The sequence below is a fragment of the Mobula birostris genome, chromosome X (assembly GCF_030028105.1).
Source record: "Mobula birostris isolate sMobBir1 chromosome X, sMobBir1.hap1, whole genome shotgun sequence".
NCBI lineage: Eukaryota > Metazoa > Chordata > Chondrichthyes > Myliobatiformes > Myliobatidae > Mobula > Mobula birostris.
In genome coordinates this window covers 54,327,337-54,347,230 of record NC_092402.1, presented here as the reverse complement: position 1 = coordinate 54,347,230, position 19,894 = coordinate 54,327,337, and the positions used below count along the sequence as shown (strand labels likewise).

At 52.8% G+C, this 19,894-nt stretch overlaps 1 protein-coding gene across 2 annotated transcripts in view; it reads right to left on the bottom strand.

Annotated features, from left to right (window-relative positions):
- The window catches only part of LOC140191747 (integrin alpha-5-like), a 137,380-nt gene extending 124,283 nt beyond the window's left edge, over positions 1–13,097 (bottom strand). The window contains exon 1 of one of the 2 annotated variants that reach the window (XR_011883905.1): positions 12,604–13,097. Coding sequence is in view for 1 of the 2 variants with exons in the window: in XM_072249450.1 (XP_072105551.1) it covers positions 12,604–12,770 (167 nt within the window). In the remaining variant the exon portion in view is untranslated. The remainder of the gene's footprint in view (positions 1–12,603) is intronic. The other variant, XM_072249450.1, reaches the window with a different exon arrangement.
- Positions 13,098–19,894: the final 6,797 nt, after the last annotated feature.

Here is a 19,894-nt window from a genome sequence, read left to right as displayed (position 1 = left end):
GCCAATGACAAAGCTGGATGGCAGTGTGAAATGTGAGGAGGATGTTATGAGAATGCAGGGTGACTTGGACAGGCTGGATGAGTAGGCAGATGCATGGCAGATGCAGTATAATGTGGATAAATGTGAGGTTATCCACTTTGGTGGTAAGAACAGGAAGGCAGATTATTATCTAAATGGAGTCAAGTTAGGAAAAGGGGAAGTACAACGAGATCTAGGTGTTCTTGTACATCAGTCACTGAAAACAAGCATGCAAGTACAGCAGGCAGTGAAGAAAGCTAATGGCATGCTGGCCTTCATAACAAGGGGAATTGAGTATAAGAGCAAAGAGGTCCTTCTGCAGCTGTACAGGGCCCTGGTGAAACCACACCTGCAGTGCTGTGTGCAGTTTTGGTCTCCAAATTTGAGGAAGGACATTCTTGCTATTGAGGGAGTGCAGCGTAGGTTCACAAGGTTAATTCCCGGGATGGCAGGACAGTCATATGTCAAAAGACTGGAGCGACTGGGCTTGTATACTCTGGAATTTAGAAGGCTGAGAGGGAATCTTATTGAAACATATAAGATTATTAAGGGATTGGACATGCTGGAGGCAGGAAGCATGTTCCCGCTGATGGGTGAGTCCAGAACCAGAGGCCACAGTTTAAAAATAAGGGGTAGGCCATTTAGAACGGAGTTGAGGAAAAACTTTTTCACCCAGAGAGTGGTGGATGTATGGAATGCTCTGCCCCAGAAGGCAGTGGAGGCCAAGCCTCTGGATGCTTTCAAGAAAGAGATGGATAGAGCTCTTAAAGATAGCGGAATCAAAGGTTATGGGGATAAGGCAGGAACTGGATACTGATTGTGGATGATCAGCCATGATCACAGTGAATGGTAGTGCTGGCTCGAAGGGCTGAATGGCCTACTCCTGCACCTATTGTCTATTGTCTAAAAGCAGAGGTCCTGGAAAGAGAACTTAGAGGGCTAGGTAGAAAGCTGAGAAGCAGGACGTCCAGGGTAGTCATTTCTGGATTGCTGCCTGTGTTATGCGCCAGTGAGGGTAGAAAGAGGATGATTTGGCAGATAAATGTGTGGCTGAGAAGCTGGTGCAGGGGGCAGGCTTCAGGTTCTTGGATCATTGGGATCTCTTCTAGGGGAGGGATGACCAGTACAAAAGTGACGGGTTGCACCTGAACCAAATGGGGACCAAAATTCTCGTGGGCAGGTTTGTTTGAGCTGTTGGGGAGGGTTTAAACTAATTTGGCAGGGGAATGGGAACCGGAGTGAAGGGACTCAGGATAGGAAGGATGGTTTTGGAAAAAAAAGCAAAAATAGCATGCAGTCAGACTGTCAGAAAGGGCAGGCAGATGATAGGACTAAATTGCAGCCAGCATGGTGAATCAGTGTATTAGGGATGCAGAATCAAAAAGGGTAGTAAATATGGTACTCAAAGTGTTATATCTCAATGTACGGAGTACAAGAAATAAGGTGGATGATCCTGTTGCACTATTACAGATTGTCAGGTCTGATGTTGTGGCCATCACTGAATCGTGGTTGAAGGATGGTTGTGGTTGGGAGCTGAATGTCCAAGGTTACACGTTATATCGGTGGAATAGGAAGGTAGGCAGAGGGGATGGCATGTCTCTGCTGTTAAAGAATGGCATCAAATCAGTAGAAAGAAGTGACATAGGATCAGAAGATGTTGAATCCTCGTGGGTTGAGTTAAGAACCTGCAAGGGTAACAGGCCTCCAGACAGTAGCTGGGATGTGGACCACAGATTAGAATGGGAAATAGGTGTGTCAGAAGCCTTTTGACAGAATATACTATTAATGGTAAGACTCTTGGCAGTGTGGAGGATCAAAGGGATCTTGGGGTCTGTGTCCACAGGACACTCAAAGCTGCTGTGCAGGTTCACAGTGTTGTTAAGAAGGCGTATGGTGTGTTGGCATTCATCAACCGTGGGACTGAGTTTAGGAGCCATGAGGTAACGTTGCAGCTATATAGGACCCTGGTCAGACCCCACTTGGAGTACTGTGCTCAGTTCTGGTCGCCTCACGACAGAAAGGGTGCAGGGGAGACTTCCAAGGATGCTGCCTGGATTGGGAAGTGTGCCTTATGAGAATAGGTTGAGTGAACTCGGCTTTTTCTCCTTGGCGTAACGAAGGATGAGAGGTGACCTGATAGAGGAGTATAAGATGATGACAGGCATTGATTGTGTGGATAGTCAGAGGCTTTTTTCCCAGGAGGGGGCACAGTTTTAAGGTGTTTAGAAGTAGGTACAAGGGGAATGTCAGGGGTATGTTTTTCACACAGAGAGTGGTGGGTGCATGGAATGCACTGCTGGCGATGGTGGTGGAGGCATCTTTTAAAAGACTCTTAGATATGTGCATTGAGCTTAGAAAAATAGAGGGCTATGTGGTAGGGAAACTAGGCAGTTTCTAGAGCAGGATACATTGTGGGCCGAAGGGCCTGTAATGTGCTGTAGATTTCTGTGTTCTACATTTTAAAAGGTCAATGTTATGATAGTCATGGGAGATTTCAACATGCAGGTCGACTGGGAAAATCAGGTTGGAAATGGATCTCAAAAGAGTGAGTTTGTTGAATGCCTAAGAGATAGCTTTTTAGAGCAGTTTGTTGTTGAGCCTCTGGATTGGGTGTTATGTAATGAACCGGAGGTGATCAGGGAACTTAAGGTAAAACAACCCTTAGGATGTAGTGATCGTAATTTGATTGGGTTCAACTTGAAATTTGATAAGGAGAAAGTAAAGTAGCAGTTTTTCAGCAGAGGAAAGGAAATTACAGCGGTATGAGAGAGGAATTGGCCAAAGTAAATTGGAAGGAGATGCCGGCAGGGATGACAACAGAGCAGCAATGGCGTGAGTTTCTGGGAAAAATGAGGAAGGTGCAGGATAGGTGTATTCCAAAAATGAAGTAGTACTCAAAATTGCAAAATAATATGCCCATGGCTGACAAGGGAAGTCAAAGCTAATGTAAAAGGAAAAAATTGTGTGAAGACAGAGGACTGAGAAGCTTTTAAAACCCTACAGAGAGCAACTGAAATAATCATTAGGAGAGATAAGATGAAATATGAAAGCAAGCTAGCAAACAATATCAAAGTGGATAGTGAAATCTGTTTCAAATATGTAAAAAATAAAGGAGATGAGAGTGGATATAGCACCGCTAGAAAATGAGGCCAGAGAAATAATAATGGGGTACAGGGAGATGGCAGATGAATTAAATGAATATTTTGCATCAGTCTTCACTGTGGAAGACACTAGCAGTGTGCCAGATGTTGAAGGGTGTGAAGGAAGAGAAGTGAGTGCAGTTACTACTACAAGGGAGAAGGTGCTCAAAAAGCTGAAAGACCTAAAGGTACATAAGTCACCCAGACCAAATGAACTGCACCCTAGGGTTCTGAAAGAGGTAGTGGTAGAGATTATGGTGGCACTAGTAATGATCTTTCAAAAATCATTGGACTCTGGCATGGTGCCAGAGAACTGGAAAATTGCAAATGTCACTCCACTCTTGTTTGGCACACCAAGGGCTCAGCCTAAGAGTTCGGCTTGGCTTTGGAGACCTAGGATCTCAGGGTTCTGGAGACAAGCGGACTGAAGGTCGGTGTCACGGCAGGAGTTCCATATGTCGTCGGGGGAGTTGGAATATCTACGGCTGTGTGCCCAGAGACTCGGGTTCTTTGGGCACAGAGCTCGAAAAAAGCGATGCAACAGACTTCTAACATTGTAGTTATATCTCCAATGTTGTTTGTTATATCTCCCCGCTCGCTGTGAAAATGGAGACATCTCTTTCTCCCTTATTAGGGAGAGAGAGCCTGTGGTATGTCGAATGCCGGGTGAACAAGTAGCTTTTGGGGTAACTGCAAGTCTGCATCTTTACTGTTGCTTTGCTCACACTTGAGTGCTCAGTGGGGTGCCAAAACTTCTTTTTGCTGGTGGGGGGAGGGGGGATTGTTGCTCCCTGCTGCTTACGCACTGGAGGGGGGAGCTGGGGGGACGGGACTTTGAGGTTCTAACATTTAACTGTCATTCATTCTTTGGGGCACTCCTCTGTTTTCATGAATGGTTGCGAAAAAAAAGCATTTCAGGATGTATATTGTGTACATTTCTCTGAGATTAAATGTACCTTTGAAGAAAGGAGGAATGCAGCAGAAAGGAAATTATAGAGCAGTTAGCCTGACCTCAGTGGTTGGGAAGATGTCGGAGTCAATTGTTAAGGATGAGGTTATGGAGTATCTGGTGACACAGAACAAGATAGTACAAAGTCAGCATGGTTTCCTTAAGGGAAAATCTTGTCTGACGAACCTGTTGGAATTCTTTGAGGAGATTACAAGCAGGATAGATAAAGAGGATGTAGTGGAACCACTTCTTTTTATGCTGTATATCAATGATTTAGATGATGGGATAGATGGCTTTGTCACCAAGTTTGCAGATGATATGAAGATTGATGACGGGGCATGTAGTGTTGAGGAAACAGGAAGGCTGCAAACTTGACAGATCAGGAGAATGGACAAGAAAGTGGCAAATGAAATACACTGTTGGAAAATGCATGGTCATGCACTTTAGTAGTAGAAATAAATGTGCAAACTATTTTCCAATCTGGGAGAAAATCCAAAAATCTGAGATGCAGAGGGACTTAGTAGTCCCTGTGCAGAACACCCTAAAGGTTAACTTGCAGGTAGAGTTGGTGGTGAGGAAGGCAAATGCAATGTTAGCATTCATTTCAAGAGATCTAGAATACAAGAGCAGGGATGTGATGCTGAGGCTTTATAAGTCACTGGTGAGGCCTCACCCTGAGTATTGTGAACAGTTTTGGACTCCTCATCTTAGAAAAGATGTGCTGGCATTGGAGAGGGTTCAGAGGAGGTTCACAAGGATGATTCTGGGAATGAAAGGATTATCATATCAGGAACGTTTGACGGTTCTTGGTCCGTACTCACTGGAATTTAGAAGGATGAGGAGGGGTAGCTCATTGAAAACTTTCGATTGTTGAAACAGAGATGTGGAGAAACTTCTTTTGCCAGAAGATGGTGAATTTGTGGAATTTGTTACCAGAGGCAGCTGAGGAGGCCAGGTCATTGGATGTATTTAAGGCAGAGATTGATAGGTTCTTGATTAGACATGACATCAAAGGGTATGGGGAGAAGGCCAGGGAGTGGGGCAGAGGGGAAAGAAAGGAGAAGTCATGATTAAATGGTGAAGCACACTCAATGGGCCATTGACCAAATTCTGCTCCTCTGTGTTATGATCTTATACAGTGACAGACCCCTCCCTACTGGTACTGTACCAGTGTGATACAGTGACAGACCAGTCCCCAACAGTGCTGTACCCTGGGGTGTTACACAGTGACGGACCCGTCCCCACCAGTACCGTGCCCCGGTGTTGTACAGTGACAGACCCATCCCCACCAGTACTCTACCCCAGTGTTACAGACTAATACACCGGTCCCCACCAGTACCATAAAATATAGGAGCAGAAGCAGGCCATTCGGTCCATCGAGTCCACTCCGCCATTCAATCATGGGCTGATCCAATTCTTCCAGTCATCCCCACTCCCCTGCCTTCACCCCATACCCTTTGATGCCCTGGCTAATCAAGATCCTATCTATCTCTGCCTTAAATGCACCCAATGACTTGGCCTCCACAGCCGCTCATGGCAACAAATTCCACAGGTTTACCACCCTCTGACTAAAGGAATTTCTCCGTCTCTGTTCTAAATGGACATCCTTCAATCCTGAAGTCGTGCCCTCTTGTCCTACACTCGCCTACCATGGGAAATAACTTTGCCATACCTAATCTGTTCAAGTCTTTTAATATTCGGAATGTTTCTATGAGATCCTGCCCCCCAGTCTCCTGAACTCCAGGGAAAACAGCCCAAGAGCTTCCAGACGTTCCTCATACAGTAACCCTTTCATTCCTGGAATCATTCTCGTGAATCTTCTCTGAACCCTCTCCAATGTCAGTATATCCTTTCGAAAATAAGGAGCCCAAAACTGCACACAATACTCCAAGTGTGGTCTCATGAGTGCCTTACAGAGCCTCAACATCACATCCCTGCTCTTACATTCTATACCTCTAGAAATGAATGGCAACATTGCATTTGCCTTCTTCACCACTGATTCAACCTGGAGGTTAACCTTTAGGGTATCCTGCACAAAGACTCCCACGTCCCTTTGCATCTCTGCATTTTGAATTCTCTCCCCATCTAAATAATAGTCTGCCTGTTTATTTCTTCCACCAAAATACATGACCATACACTTTCCAACATTGTATTTCATTTGCCACTTCTTTGCCCACTCCCCTAAGCTATCTAAGTCTTTCTATTTCCTCAACACTACCCGCTCCTCCACTTGTCTTTAATTCATCTGCAAATTTAGCCACAAATCCATTAATCAATTAGTCCAAATCACTGACATACATCGTAAAAAGCAGTGATCCCAACAGCAACCCCTGTGGAACTCCACTGGTAGCTGGCAGCCAGCCAGAATAGGAACCCTTTATTTCCCCTCTATTTTCTGACGACCAGCCAATGCTAGACCCGTCCCCACCGGTACTGTACCCCAGTGTTATACAGTGACAGACTCGTCCCCACTGGTACCGTACCCTGGTGTTACACAGTGACAGACCTGTCCCCACCAGAACCGCCCAGTGTTACACAGTGACAGACCCGTCCCCACCGGTACCGTGCCCCGGTGTCATACAGTGACAGACCCATCCCCACCAGTACCATACCCCAGTGTTATACAGTGACGGACCCGTCCCCACCAGTACCGTGCCCCGGTGTTACACAGTGACAGACCCGTCCCCACCGGTACCGTACCCCAGTGTTACACAGTGATAGACCCGTCCCCACTGGTACCGTACCCCGGTGTTACACAGTGACAGACCCGTCTCCACCGGTACCGTACCCTGGTGTCGCACAGCAACGGACCCGTCCCCACCGGTACTGTACCCCGGTGTTATACAGTGACAGGCCAGTCCCTCCCGGTACTGTACCCCGGTGTTACACAGTGACAGACCCGTCCCCACCGGTACCGTACCCCGGTGTGATAGTGACAGACCCGTCCCCACCGGTACCGTACCCCGGCATTACACAGTGACAGACCCATCCCCACCGGTACCGTACCCCGGTGTTACACAGTGACAGACCCGTCCCCACCGGTACCACACCCCGGTGTTACACAGCAACGGACCCGTCCCCACCGGTACCATACCCCGGTGTTACACAGTGACAGACCCGTCCCCACCGGTACTGTACCCCGGTGTTATACAGTGACAGACCAGTCCCTCCCGATACTGTACCCCGGTGTTACACAGTGACAGACCCGTCCCCACCGGTACCGTACCCCGGTGTTACACAGCAACGGACCCGTCCCCACCGGTACCGTACCCCGGTGTTACACAGTGACAGGCCAGTCCCTCCCGGTACTGTACCCCGGTGTTACACAGTGACAGACCCGTCCCCACCGGTACCGTACCCCGGTGTGATAGTGACAGACCCGTCCCCACCGGTACCGTACCCCGGCGTTACACAGTGACAGACCCATCCCCACCGGTACCGTACCCCGGTGTTACACAGTGACAGACCCGTCCCCACCGGTACCGTACCCCGGTGTGATAGTGACAGACCCGTCCCCACCGGTACCGTACCCCGGTGTTACACAGTGACAGACCCGTCCCCACCGGTACCATACCCCGGTGTTACACAGCAACGGACCCGTCCCCCCGGTACTGTACCCCGGTGTTATACAGTGACAGACCGGTCCCCACCGGTACCGTACCCCGGTGTTACACAGTGACAGACCCGTCCCCACCGGTACCGTACCCCGGTGTTACACAGTGACAGACCCGTCCCCACCGGTACCGTACCCCGGTGTTACACAGTGACAGACCCGTCCCCACCGGTACCGTACCCCGGTGTTACACAGCGACGGACCCGTCCCCACTGGTACGGTGTCCCGGTGTTACACAGTGACAGACCCGTCCCCACCGGTACCGTACCCCGGTGTTACACAGCAATGGACCCGTCCCCCCGGTACCGTACCCCGGTGTTACACAGTGACAGACCCGTCCCCACCGGTACCGTACCCCGGTGTTACACAGCGACGGACCCGTCCCCACCGGTAACGTACCCCGGTGTTACACAGTGACGGACCCGTCCCCACCGGTACCGTACCCCAGTGTTACACAGTGACGGACCCGTCCCCACCGGTACCGTACCCCGGTGTTACACAGCGACGGACCCGTCCCCACTGGTACGGTGTCCCGGTGTTACACAGTGACAGACCCGTCCCCACCGGTACCGTACCCCGGTGTTACACAGCAATGGACCCGTCCCCCCGGTACCGTACCCCGGTGTTACACAGTGACAGACCCGTCCCCACCGGTACCGTACCCCGGTGTTACACAGCGACGGACCCGTCCCCACCGGTAACGTACCCCGGTGTTACACAGTGACGGACCCGGTCCCACCGGTACCGTACCCCGGTGTTACACAGTGACGGACCCGTCCCCACCGGTACCGTACCCCGGTGTTACACAGCAATGGACCCGTCCCCCCGGTACCGTACCCCAGTGTTATACGGTGACAGACCCGTCCCCACCGGTACTGTACCCCGGTGTTACACAGTGACAGACCCGTCCCCACCGGTACCGTACCCTGGTGTTACACAGTGACAGACCAGTCCCCCCTGGTACTGTACCCCAGTGCTATACAGTGACAGACCCATCCCCACCAGTACTGTACCCCGGTGTCATACACTGACAGACCAGTTCCCCCCCCCCCACCGGTACTGTACCCCAGTGCTGTACAGTGACAGACCCGTCCCCGTCCCCACCGGTACCGTACCCCGGTGTTGTACAGTGACAGACCGGTCCCCACCGGTACCACACTCCGGTATTGTACAATGACAGACCCGTCCCCACCGGTACTGTACCCCAGTGATATAGACTGATACACCGGTCCCCACCGGTACCATCAGATATAGGAGCAGAAGCAGGCCATTCAGTCCATCGAGTCTACTCCGCCATTCAATCATGTGCTGATCCAATTCTTCCAGTCATCCCCACTCCCCTGCCTTCTCCCCATACCCTTTGATGCCCTGGCTAATCAAGATCCTATCTATCTCTGCCTTAAATGCACCCAATGACTTGGCCTCCACAGCCGCTCATGGCAACAAATTCCACAGATTTACCACCCTCTGAATAAAGGAATTTCTCCGCATCTCTGTTCTAAATGGACATCCTTCAATCCTGAAGTTGTGCCCTCTTGTCCTACACTCGCCTACCATGGGAAATAACTTTGCCATACCTAATCTGTTCAGGCCTTTTAATATTCGGAATGTTTCTATGAGATCCTGCCCCCCAGTCTCCTGAACTCCAGGGAATACAGCCCAAGAACTTCCAGACGTTCCTCATACAGTAACCCTTTCATTCCTGGGATCATTCTCGTGAATCTTCTCTGAACCCTCTCCAATGTCAGTATATCCTTTCTAAAATAAGGAGCTCAAAACTGCACACAATACTCCAAGTGTGGTCTCATGAGTGCCTTATAGAGCCTCGACATCACATCCCGGCTCTTATATTCTATACCTCTAGAAATGAATGCCAACATTGCATTTGCCTTCTTCACCACTGACTCAGTCTGCAGGTTAACCTTTAGGGAATCCTGCACAAGGACTCCCAAGTCCCTTTGCATCTCTACATTTTGAATTCTCTTCCCATCTAAATAATAATGTGCCCATTTATTTCTTACGCCAAAATACATGACCATACACTTTCCAACATTGTATTTCATTTGCCACTTCTTTGCCCATCCCCCTAAACTATCTAAGTCTCCCTATTTCCTCAACACTACCCGCTCCTCCACTTGTCTTTAATTCATCTGCAAATTTAGCCACAAATCCATTAATCAATTAGTCCAAATCACTGACATACATCGTAAAAAGCAGTGATCCCAACAGCGACCCCTGTGGAACTCCACTGGTAGCTGGCAGCCAGCCAGAATAGGAACCCTTTATTCCTCCTCTATTTTCTGACAACCAGCCAATGCTAGACCCGTCCCCACCGGTACCGTACCCCAGTGTTATACAGTGACAGACTCGTCCCCACCGGTACTGTACCCTAGTGTTACACAGTGACAGACCCGTCCCCACCGGTACCGTACCCCAGTGTTACACAGTGACGGACCAGTCCCCACCGGTACCGTACCCCGGTGTTACACAGTGACAGACCCGTCCCCACCGGTACCGTACCCCAGTGTTACACAGTGACAGACCCGTCCCCACCGGTACCGTACCCCGGTGTTATACAGTGACAGACCCGTCCCCACCGGTACCGTACCCCGGTGTTACACAGTGACAGACCCGTCCCCACCGGTACCGTACCCTGGTGTTACACAGTGACAGACCGGTCCCCACCGGTAACGTACCCCGGTGTTGTACAGTGACAGACCCGTCCCCACCGGTACCGTACCCCAGTGTTATACAGTGACGGACCCGTCCCCTCCAGTACCGTACCCCGGTGTTCTCATTACCTATGCTGTTTTTGCTGTGTTGGTATGGCACTGCTCCCTTGAGTACCCCAGTGCATTGTCAGAGATGTGGCAGGCACGTTGGTGCTGCTTATAGCCAATAATGCTGATGCCCACTGGCATCTCACCATTCCCGGTCTGCTGGCTGTCCATGTTACATTACTCTCTGCCTTGCAATGGCAAGTTTGTGGTGCTGCAGGAAGCGGATATGGGGCAGCGACAGCAGCTGCTGGGAATGGTTTGTGGCGACACTTGTGAACTGGAAGCTGCAGTGCTGTCCTGCTGAGCTGTGGGCAAATCTCATCCTTTTCCTCCGCTCCTAGTTTGCATGGCTTGGATGGGCCATGTACAGGCCCAGAATAGGTCCAATTCTTCAACAGCGTGCTGATCAAATGCGTCCCGGTACATCATTACATGCCCAGCCTCTGCTCCCTGGCCAAGACTGACCCCAGGGTCCTGAGTGTGTTTTGTGACAGAAGCAGTGGTTCAAAGCGACTCCAATACCCACAGGCTGCTGACTCAGCACTTGCTCCCCGAAAGGCAATTTGAGAGGGAGGAACACAGCGCCAAAGGCAGACTGTTCTGAAGGAAAGCACCCCCTGGTCTCTCTGGCAGACAGCGTGTGGAGTGAGTGGAAATCCTGCAGCGTTACGTCAGACCAGCCACACACATGTTTGACAGGCCCTGGGGATCGAGTGTAAGCACTGAGGAAATCACACAACATCTGGAGTACTTGGCTGCAGCTGAACACTAGTGTTTGCATTACTTCTGCTGAAGTCATGTCACCACTTGGCACTCAGTCCAACGTCCTCCCCTCTCTCATGCAGTCTTTGCAAGTTTAACATGTTCTGAAGCTGTGTCTATGGCGAGGGTGAGGTTGGGCTCAATGGCATACCAACGCGAGTCTCTGCTAATCATGCCAGCCTCTGGGTAGGCACTGCCATCTAACTGGACATTGACACTGGCTGCATTATTAACTCTCTGGCTCCAACTGCCCATCCCTTCCCCACTGTCCAATGAGAGGTTAATGAAAGACCCTCCTCCCGGGATCTGCAGTCGGTGCAGAAACAGGCGAGTACGAGAGCCATTACAAGCAATTGGGAAAATGAGCATCATTTAGCACATGAGAGGATATCCCGGGGGATTTGACTGATGACTTGCTCGGGCACTGAGGCTAGCAAGGAGAGCCCCAGCAGGGCAGCACCATGGGGAACCGACTGCCTGTTGCTTATTGGTTCAGGGAAGGCGGGAGAAGGAAATTGCCCGAGGAAAATCAGTTGCATTTCCCGGAGGGTGTCCCGTACTGGAGCTTTTCTTGCAGGGCACTGCCTGATGGTTCAGTGTGACGGGCCCTGGAGGGGGGTGTGTGAGTGGGGGCGGGGACGTGGCTGGGATCAGGGTGTGTGGGTGGGAAGGAGGGGTGTCGCGGATGTGGGTGTAGCACATAGGTGGGGGGCAGAGACCTAGTTCTACTCGGGACAGGCCTAGGGTGGAGGGTCTCACACCTCCTGTGCTGGGGTGTTGGTTGTGTCGTACGGGTGGGGGCGGGGAGGAGGGGAGGCGAATGGTTTTCTGTCCCGGAGAGAAAGTTGGGACAGGTAATGCAAAATGCAAATCGTGTGTAAACAAGAACGGGGAGATGGGAACCCGCCTACGATAGGGGTCACACACCGAGCTTCCGCCCCGGGACAGCAACGGCGCGGCTCCTGGGGTCCCGGGTTTAGTCCCCTCCCCATTCCCCAGCTAAACCCACCACAGACGGCGCTCCTAATCCACCATCTCCGGGTGCCCAGTCACACCCCCGCCACATACACCGTTACAACGACTAATAGCAGAATCCTCCGAATCCTACCGGCATAAGGAAATGGGACAGCTCGCTCTCCCCTCCGTCCCTCTCCTCCTTCCCCCTCTCCTCCTTCCCCCTCTCCTCCTTCCCCCTCGCCTCCTTCCCCCTCGCCTTTGGAAGATTCCCCTACCTTCACCCTTGTTCAGAGTTTACAAAACGTCCCCTTTCCATTTAAAACGTCCCAGAAACTTTTCACTAGTTTGCTCAAAACTACCCGCAAGTTGCCGAGAGCCACTCACGTTTCAGGGTGGGGGCTGAAGAACTCCACGGAGAAGCCGAAGTAGCTGTGCCGGGGTCCGCGAAACACGGTGGGGTTGAGGGAGTCCAGATTGAAGGCGAGGGCTGCGGGCACCAACACACTGATCAGGCAGGGCAGGGGCACTGCGACCGCGGGCGCGCGTCTCATGGCTGCTGCCGCTCTCCGCGCCCCGGCGCTCAGACTGCAGCTCCTGATTGATGGGCGAGCCCAGGGACAGCCAGCGAAACCCCAGCCCCTCCAAACTCAGCTGAGAGAGGGTGTTCCCACAACATGAGGTCATCTGTGAGAGGAGGGGTCTGACGCAAACATTGCAACACGCTGACTTCTGAGATGCTGACATCCAGCGCAACTCCCCCAAGTTGTGACAAGGGAAGGCAACGGGCTGACAGACTGATCCACGGGACAATCAGAGGTGAGCCAGCCGCTCTCCAATTATGGCTGCTGCTCCACCGATCACGAAGTGCCGAGCTCAAACACGGAGCAGCCCCACATCGTCCGCGTCCAAGGGTCATTAGAAATACTGCAAAGAGGCAGGCTAGTCCACCAGAGAGGCATCATCATAAAAACCATCCGATCCTTCTTCCCACGGACACACCCCTCTATCACACACTGACACAACCCACACCCCCTCACTGTGACACACTGACACACCCACACACCTCACCATCACACATTGACACACCCCACACCCCTCACTATCACACATTGACAAACCCCACACCCCCTCACTGTCACACATTGACACACCCCACACCCCCTCACTGTGACACACTGACACACCCCACACACCTCATTATCACACATTGACACACCCCACACCCCACACCCCTCACATTGACACACCGACACACCCCACACACCTCACTATCACACATTGACACACCCCCTCACTGTCACACACTGACGCACCCCACACACCCTCACTGTGACACATTGACACACCCCACACCCCCTCACTATCACACATTGACACACCCCACACCCCCTCACTGTCACACATTGACACACCCCACACCCCCTGACTGTCACACACAGACACACCCCACACCCCCTCACTGTGACACACTGACACACCCCACACACCTCATTATCACACATTGACACACCCCACACCCCTCACTGTGACACACCGACACACCCCACACACCTCACTGTCACACATTGACACACCCCACACACCTCACTATCACACATTGACACACCCCACACCCCCTCACTGTCACACACTGACACACCCCACACCCCCTCACTGTGACACATTGACACACCCCACACCCCTCACTAACACACATTGACACACCCCACACACCTCACTTTCACATATTGACACACCCCACAAACCCTCACTGTCACACATTGACACACCCCACACCCCCTAACTGTCACACACTGACACACCCCACACCCCCTCACTGTCACACATTGACACACCCCACACCCCCTGACTGTCACACACAGACACACCCCACACCCCCTCACTGTGACACACTGACACACCCCACACACCTCACTGTCACACGCTGACACACCCCACACACCTCACTATTACACACTGACACACCCCACACCCCTCCCTGTCACACAGTGACACACCCCACCCCCTCATAGTGACACACTGACACACCCTACAGTATAACACACTGAGACACCCCACACCCCTCACTGTGACACAGTGACACACCCCACACCCCTCACTAACACACATTGACACACCCCACACACCTCATTATCACACATTGACACACCCCACACCCCTCACTGTGACACACCGACACACCCCACACACCTCACTGTCACACATTGACACACCCCACACACCTCACTATCACACACTGACACACCCCACACCCCCTCACTGTCACACACTGACGCACCCCACACACCCTCACTGTGTCACATTGACACACCCCACACCCCTCACTATCACACATTGACACACCCCACACACCTCACTGTCACACACTGACACACCCCACACACCTCACCATCACACATTGACACACCCCACACACCTCACTATCACACATTGACACACCCACACACCTCACTGTCACACACTGACACACCGCACACCCCCTCACTGTCACATACTGTCACACCCCACACCCCCTCAATGTCACACACTGACACACCCCACACCCCCTAACTGTCACACACTGACACACCCCACACCCCCTCACTGTGACACACTGACACACCCCACACCCCCTCACTATCACACATTGACACACCCCACACCCCCTCACTGTCACACACTGACACACCCCACACGCCCTCACTGTGACACACCGAGACAACCCACACCCCCTCACTCTGACACATTGACACACCCCACAACACTCACTGTGACACACTGACACACCCCACACCCCCTCACTCTCACACATTGACACACCTCACACCCCCTCACTGTGACACATTGACACACCCCACACACCTCACTGTGACACACCGACACACCCCACACACCTCACTACCACACATTGACACACCCCACACCCCCTCACTGTCACACACTGACACACCCCACACCCACTCACTATCACACATTGACACACCCCACACCCCCTCACTGTGACACACCGAGACAACCCACACCCCCTCACTGTCACACACTGACACACCCCACACCCCTCACTGTGACACACCGAGACAACCCACACCCCCTCACTCTGACACATTGACACACCCCACAACCCTCACTGTGACACACTGACACAGCCCACACCCCCTCACTCTGACACATAGACACACCCCACACACCCTCACTGTGACACACCGACACACCCCACACACCTCACTACCACACATTGACAGACCCCACACCCCCTCACTGTCACACACTAACACACCCCACACCCCCTCACTGTCACACACTGACACACCCCACACCCCTCACTATCACACACTGACACACCCCACATACCTCACTATCACACATTGACACACCTCACACCGCCTCACTGTGACACACTGATACAACCCACACACCCTCACTCTGACACACCGACCCAACCCACACCCCCTCACTCTGACACATTGACACACCCCACAACCCTCACTGTGACACACCGACACACCCAACACATCTCACTATCACACATTGACACACCCCACACCCCCTCACTATCACCCACTGACACACCCCACAACCCCTCACTGTCACAAACTGACACACCCCGCAGCCCCTCACTCTCACACACTGACACACCCCACACCCCTCACTATCACACACTGACACACGCCACACACCTCACTATCATACATTGACACAACCACACCCCCTCACTCTGACACATTGACACACCCCACACTCCTCACTGTGACACACCCCACACCCCCTAACTGTCACACACTGACACACCCCACACCCCCTCACTGTCACACATTGACACACCCCACACCCCCTCACTGTCACACATTGACACACCCCACACCCCCTGACTGTCACACACAGACACACCCCACACCCCCTCACTGTGACACACTGACACACCTCACACACCTCATTATCACACATTGACACACCCCACACCGTGACACACCGACATACCCCACACACCTCACTGTCACACATTGACACACCCCACACACCTCACTATCACACATTGACACACCCCACACCCCCTCACTGTCACACACTGACGCACCCCACACACCCTCACTGTCACACACTGACACACCCCACACGCCCTCACTGTCACACCCCACACGCCCTCACTGTCACACACCGAGACAACCCACACCGCCTCACTCTGACACATTGACACACCCCACAACCCTCACTGTGACACACTGACACACCTCACTATCACACATTGACACACCCCACACCCCCTCACTGTGACACACTGACACAACCCACACCCCCTCACTCTGACACATTGACACACCTCACACCCCCTCACTGTGACACACCGACACACCCCACACACCTCACTACCACACATTGACAGACCCCACACCCCCTCACTGTCGCACACTGACACAACCCACACCCCCTCACTGTCACACACTGACACACCCCACACCCCTCACTATCACACACTGACACACCCCACACACCTCACCATCACACATTGACACACCTCACACCCCCTCACTGTCACACACTGACACACCCCACACCCCCTCACTGTCACACATTGACACACCCCACACACCCTCACTGTGACACATTGTCACACCCCACACCCCTCACTATCACACACTGACACACCACACACACCTCACTATCACACATTGATACACCCCACACCCCCTCACTGTCACACACTGACACACCCCACACACCCTCACTATCACACACTGATACACCCCACACCCCTCACCATCATACACTGACACACCCCACACCCCTCACTGTCACACACTGACCCACCCCACACCCCCTCACTGTCACACACTGACACACCCCACACCTCTCACTATCACACACTGACACACCCCACACCCCCTCACTGTCACACACTGACACACCCCACACCCCCTGACTGTCACACACTGACACATCCCACACACCTCACCATCACACATTGACACACCCCACACACCTCACTATCACACATTGACACACCCCACACCCCCTCACTGTGACACATTGACACACTCCACACCCCTCACTATCACACACTGACACACCCCACACCCCTCAATGTGACACATTGACACACCCCACACCCCTTACTATCACACACTGACACACCCCTCACCCCCTCACTGTGACACACTGACACACCCCACACACCTCACCATCACACATTGACACACCCCACACCCCCCACTATCACACACTGACACACCCCACACCCCTCACTATCACACATTGACACACCTCACACCGCCTCACTGTGACACACTGATACAACCCACACACCCTCACTCTGACACACCGACCCAACCCACACCCCCTCACTCTGACACATTGACACACCCCACAACCCTCACTGCGACACACCGAGACAACCCACACCCCCTCACTCTGACACATTGACACACCCCACACACCCTCACTATCACACATTGACACACCCCACACCCCCTCACTGTGACACATTGACACACCCCACACCCCTCACTATCACACACTGACACAGCCCTCACCCCCTCACTGTGACACACTGACACACCCCACACACCTCACCATCACACATTGACACACCCCACACCCCCTCACTATCACACACTGACACACCCCACATCCCCTCACTGTCACACACTGACACACCCCACACGACTCACTATCACACACTGACACACCCCACACCCCTCACTATCACACATTGACACACCCCACACCCCCTCACTGTCACACACTGACACACCCCACACCCCCTCACTGTGACACATTGACACAACCAACACCCCTCACTATCACACACTGACACAACCCACACCCCCACACTGTCACACACTGACAAACCCCACACCCCCTCACTGTCACACACTGACACACCACACAGCCCTCACTGTGACACATCGACACACCCCACACCCCTTACTATCACACTCTGACACACCCCACATCCCCTCACTGTCACACACTGACACACCCCACACCCCTCACTATCACACACTGACACACCCCACACCGCCTCACTGTCACACACTGACACACCCCACACCCCCTCACTGTGACACACTGACACACCCCACACCCCCTCACTGTCACAAATTGACACACCCCACACACCTCATTATCACACATTGACACACACCACACCCCTCACTGTGACACATTGACACACCCCACACCCCCTCACTGTCACACATTGACACAACCCACAGCCCCTCACTATCACACACTGACACACCCCACACACCTCACTATCACACACTGACACACCACACACCCCTCACTATCACACATTGACACACCCCACACAATTCACTATCACACATTGACACACCCCACACCTCCTCACTATCACACATTGATACAACCCACACCCCGTCACTGTCACACACTGACACACAGCACACCCCCTCACTGTCACACACTGACACACCCCACACCCCCTCAATGTCACACACTGACACACCCCACACCCGCTCACTATCACACATTGACACACCCCACACCCCCTCACTGTCACACACTGACACACCCCACACGCCCTCACTGTGACACACCGAGACAACCCACACCCCCTCACTCTGACACATCGACACACCCCACAACCCTCACTATCACACATTGACACACCCCACACCACCTCACTATCACACACTGACACACCCCACATCCCCTCACTGTCACACACTGACACACCCCACACCACTCAGAATCACACACTGACACACCCCACACCCCTCACTATCACACATTGACACACCCCACACCCCCTCACTGACACACCCCACACCCCCTCACTGTGACACATTGACACAGCCCACACCCCTCACTATCACACACTGACACAACCCACACCCCCACACTGTCACACACTGACAAACCCCACACCACCTCACTGTCACACACTGACACACCACACAGCCCTCACTGTGACACAATGACACACCCCACACCCCTTACTATCACACTCTGACACACCCCACATCCCCTCACTGTCACACACTGACACACCCCACACCCCCTCAATGTCACACACTGACACACCCCACACCCCCTCACTGTGACACACTGACACACCCCACACGCCCTCACTGTGACACACCGAGACAACCCACACCCCCTCACTCTGACACATTGACACACCCCACAACCCTCACTGTGACACACTGACACACCTCACTATCACACATTGACACACCCCACACCCCCTCATTTTGACACACTGACACAACCCACACCTCCTCACTCTGGCACATTGACACACCCCACACCCCTCACTGTGACACACCGACATACCCCACACACCTCACTACCACACATTGACAGACCCCACACCCCCTCACTGTCGCACACTGACACACCCCACACCCCCTCACTGTCACACACTGACACACCCCACACCCCTCACTGTCACACACTGACACACCCCACACTGCCTCACTATCACACATTGACACACCCCACACCCCCTCACTGTCACACACTGACACACCCCACACCCCCTCACTGTGACACACTGACACACCCACACCTCCTCACTGTCACACACTGACACACCCCACACCCCCTCACTGTGACACACCGAGACAATCCACACCCCCTCACTCTGACACATTGACACACCCCACACACCCTCACTATCACACATTGACACACCCCACACCCCCTCACTGTGACACACTGACACACCCCACAC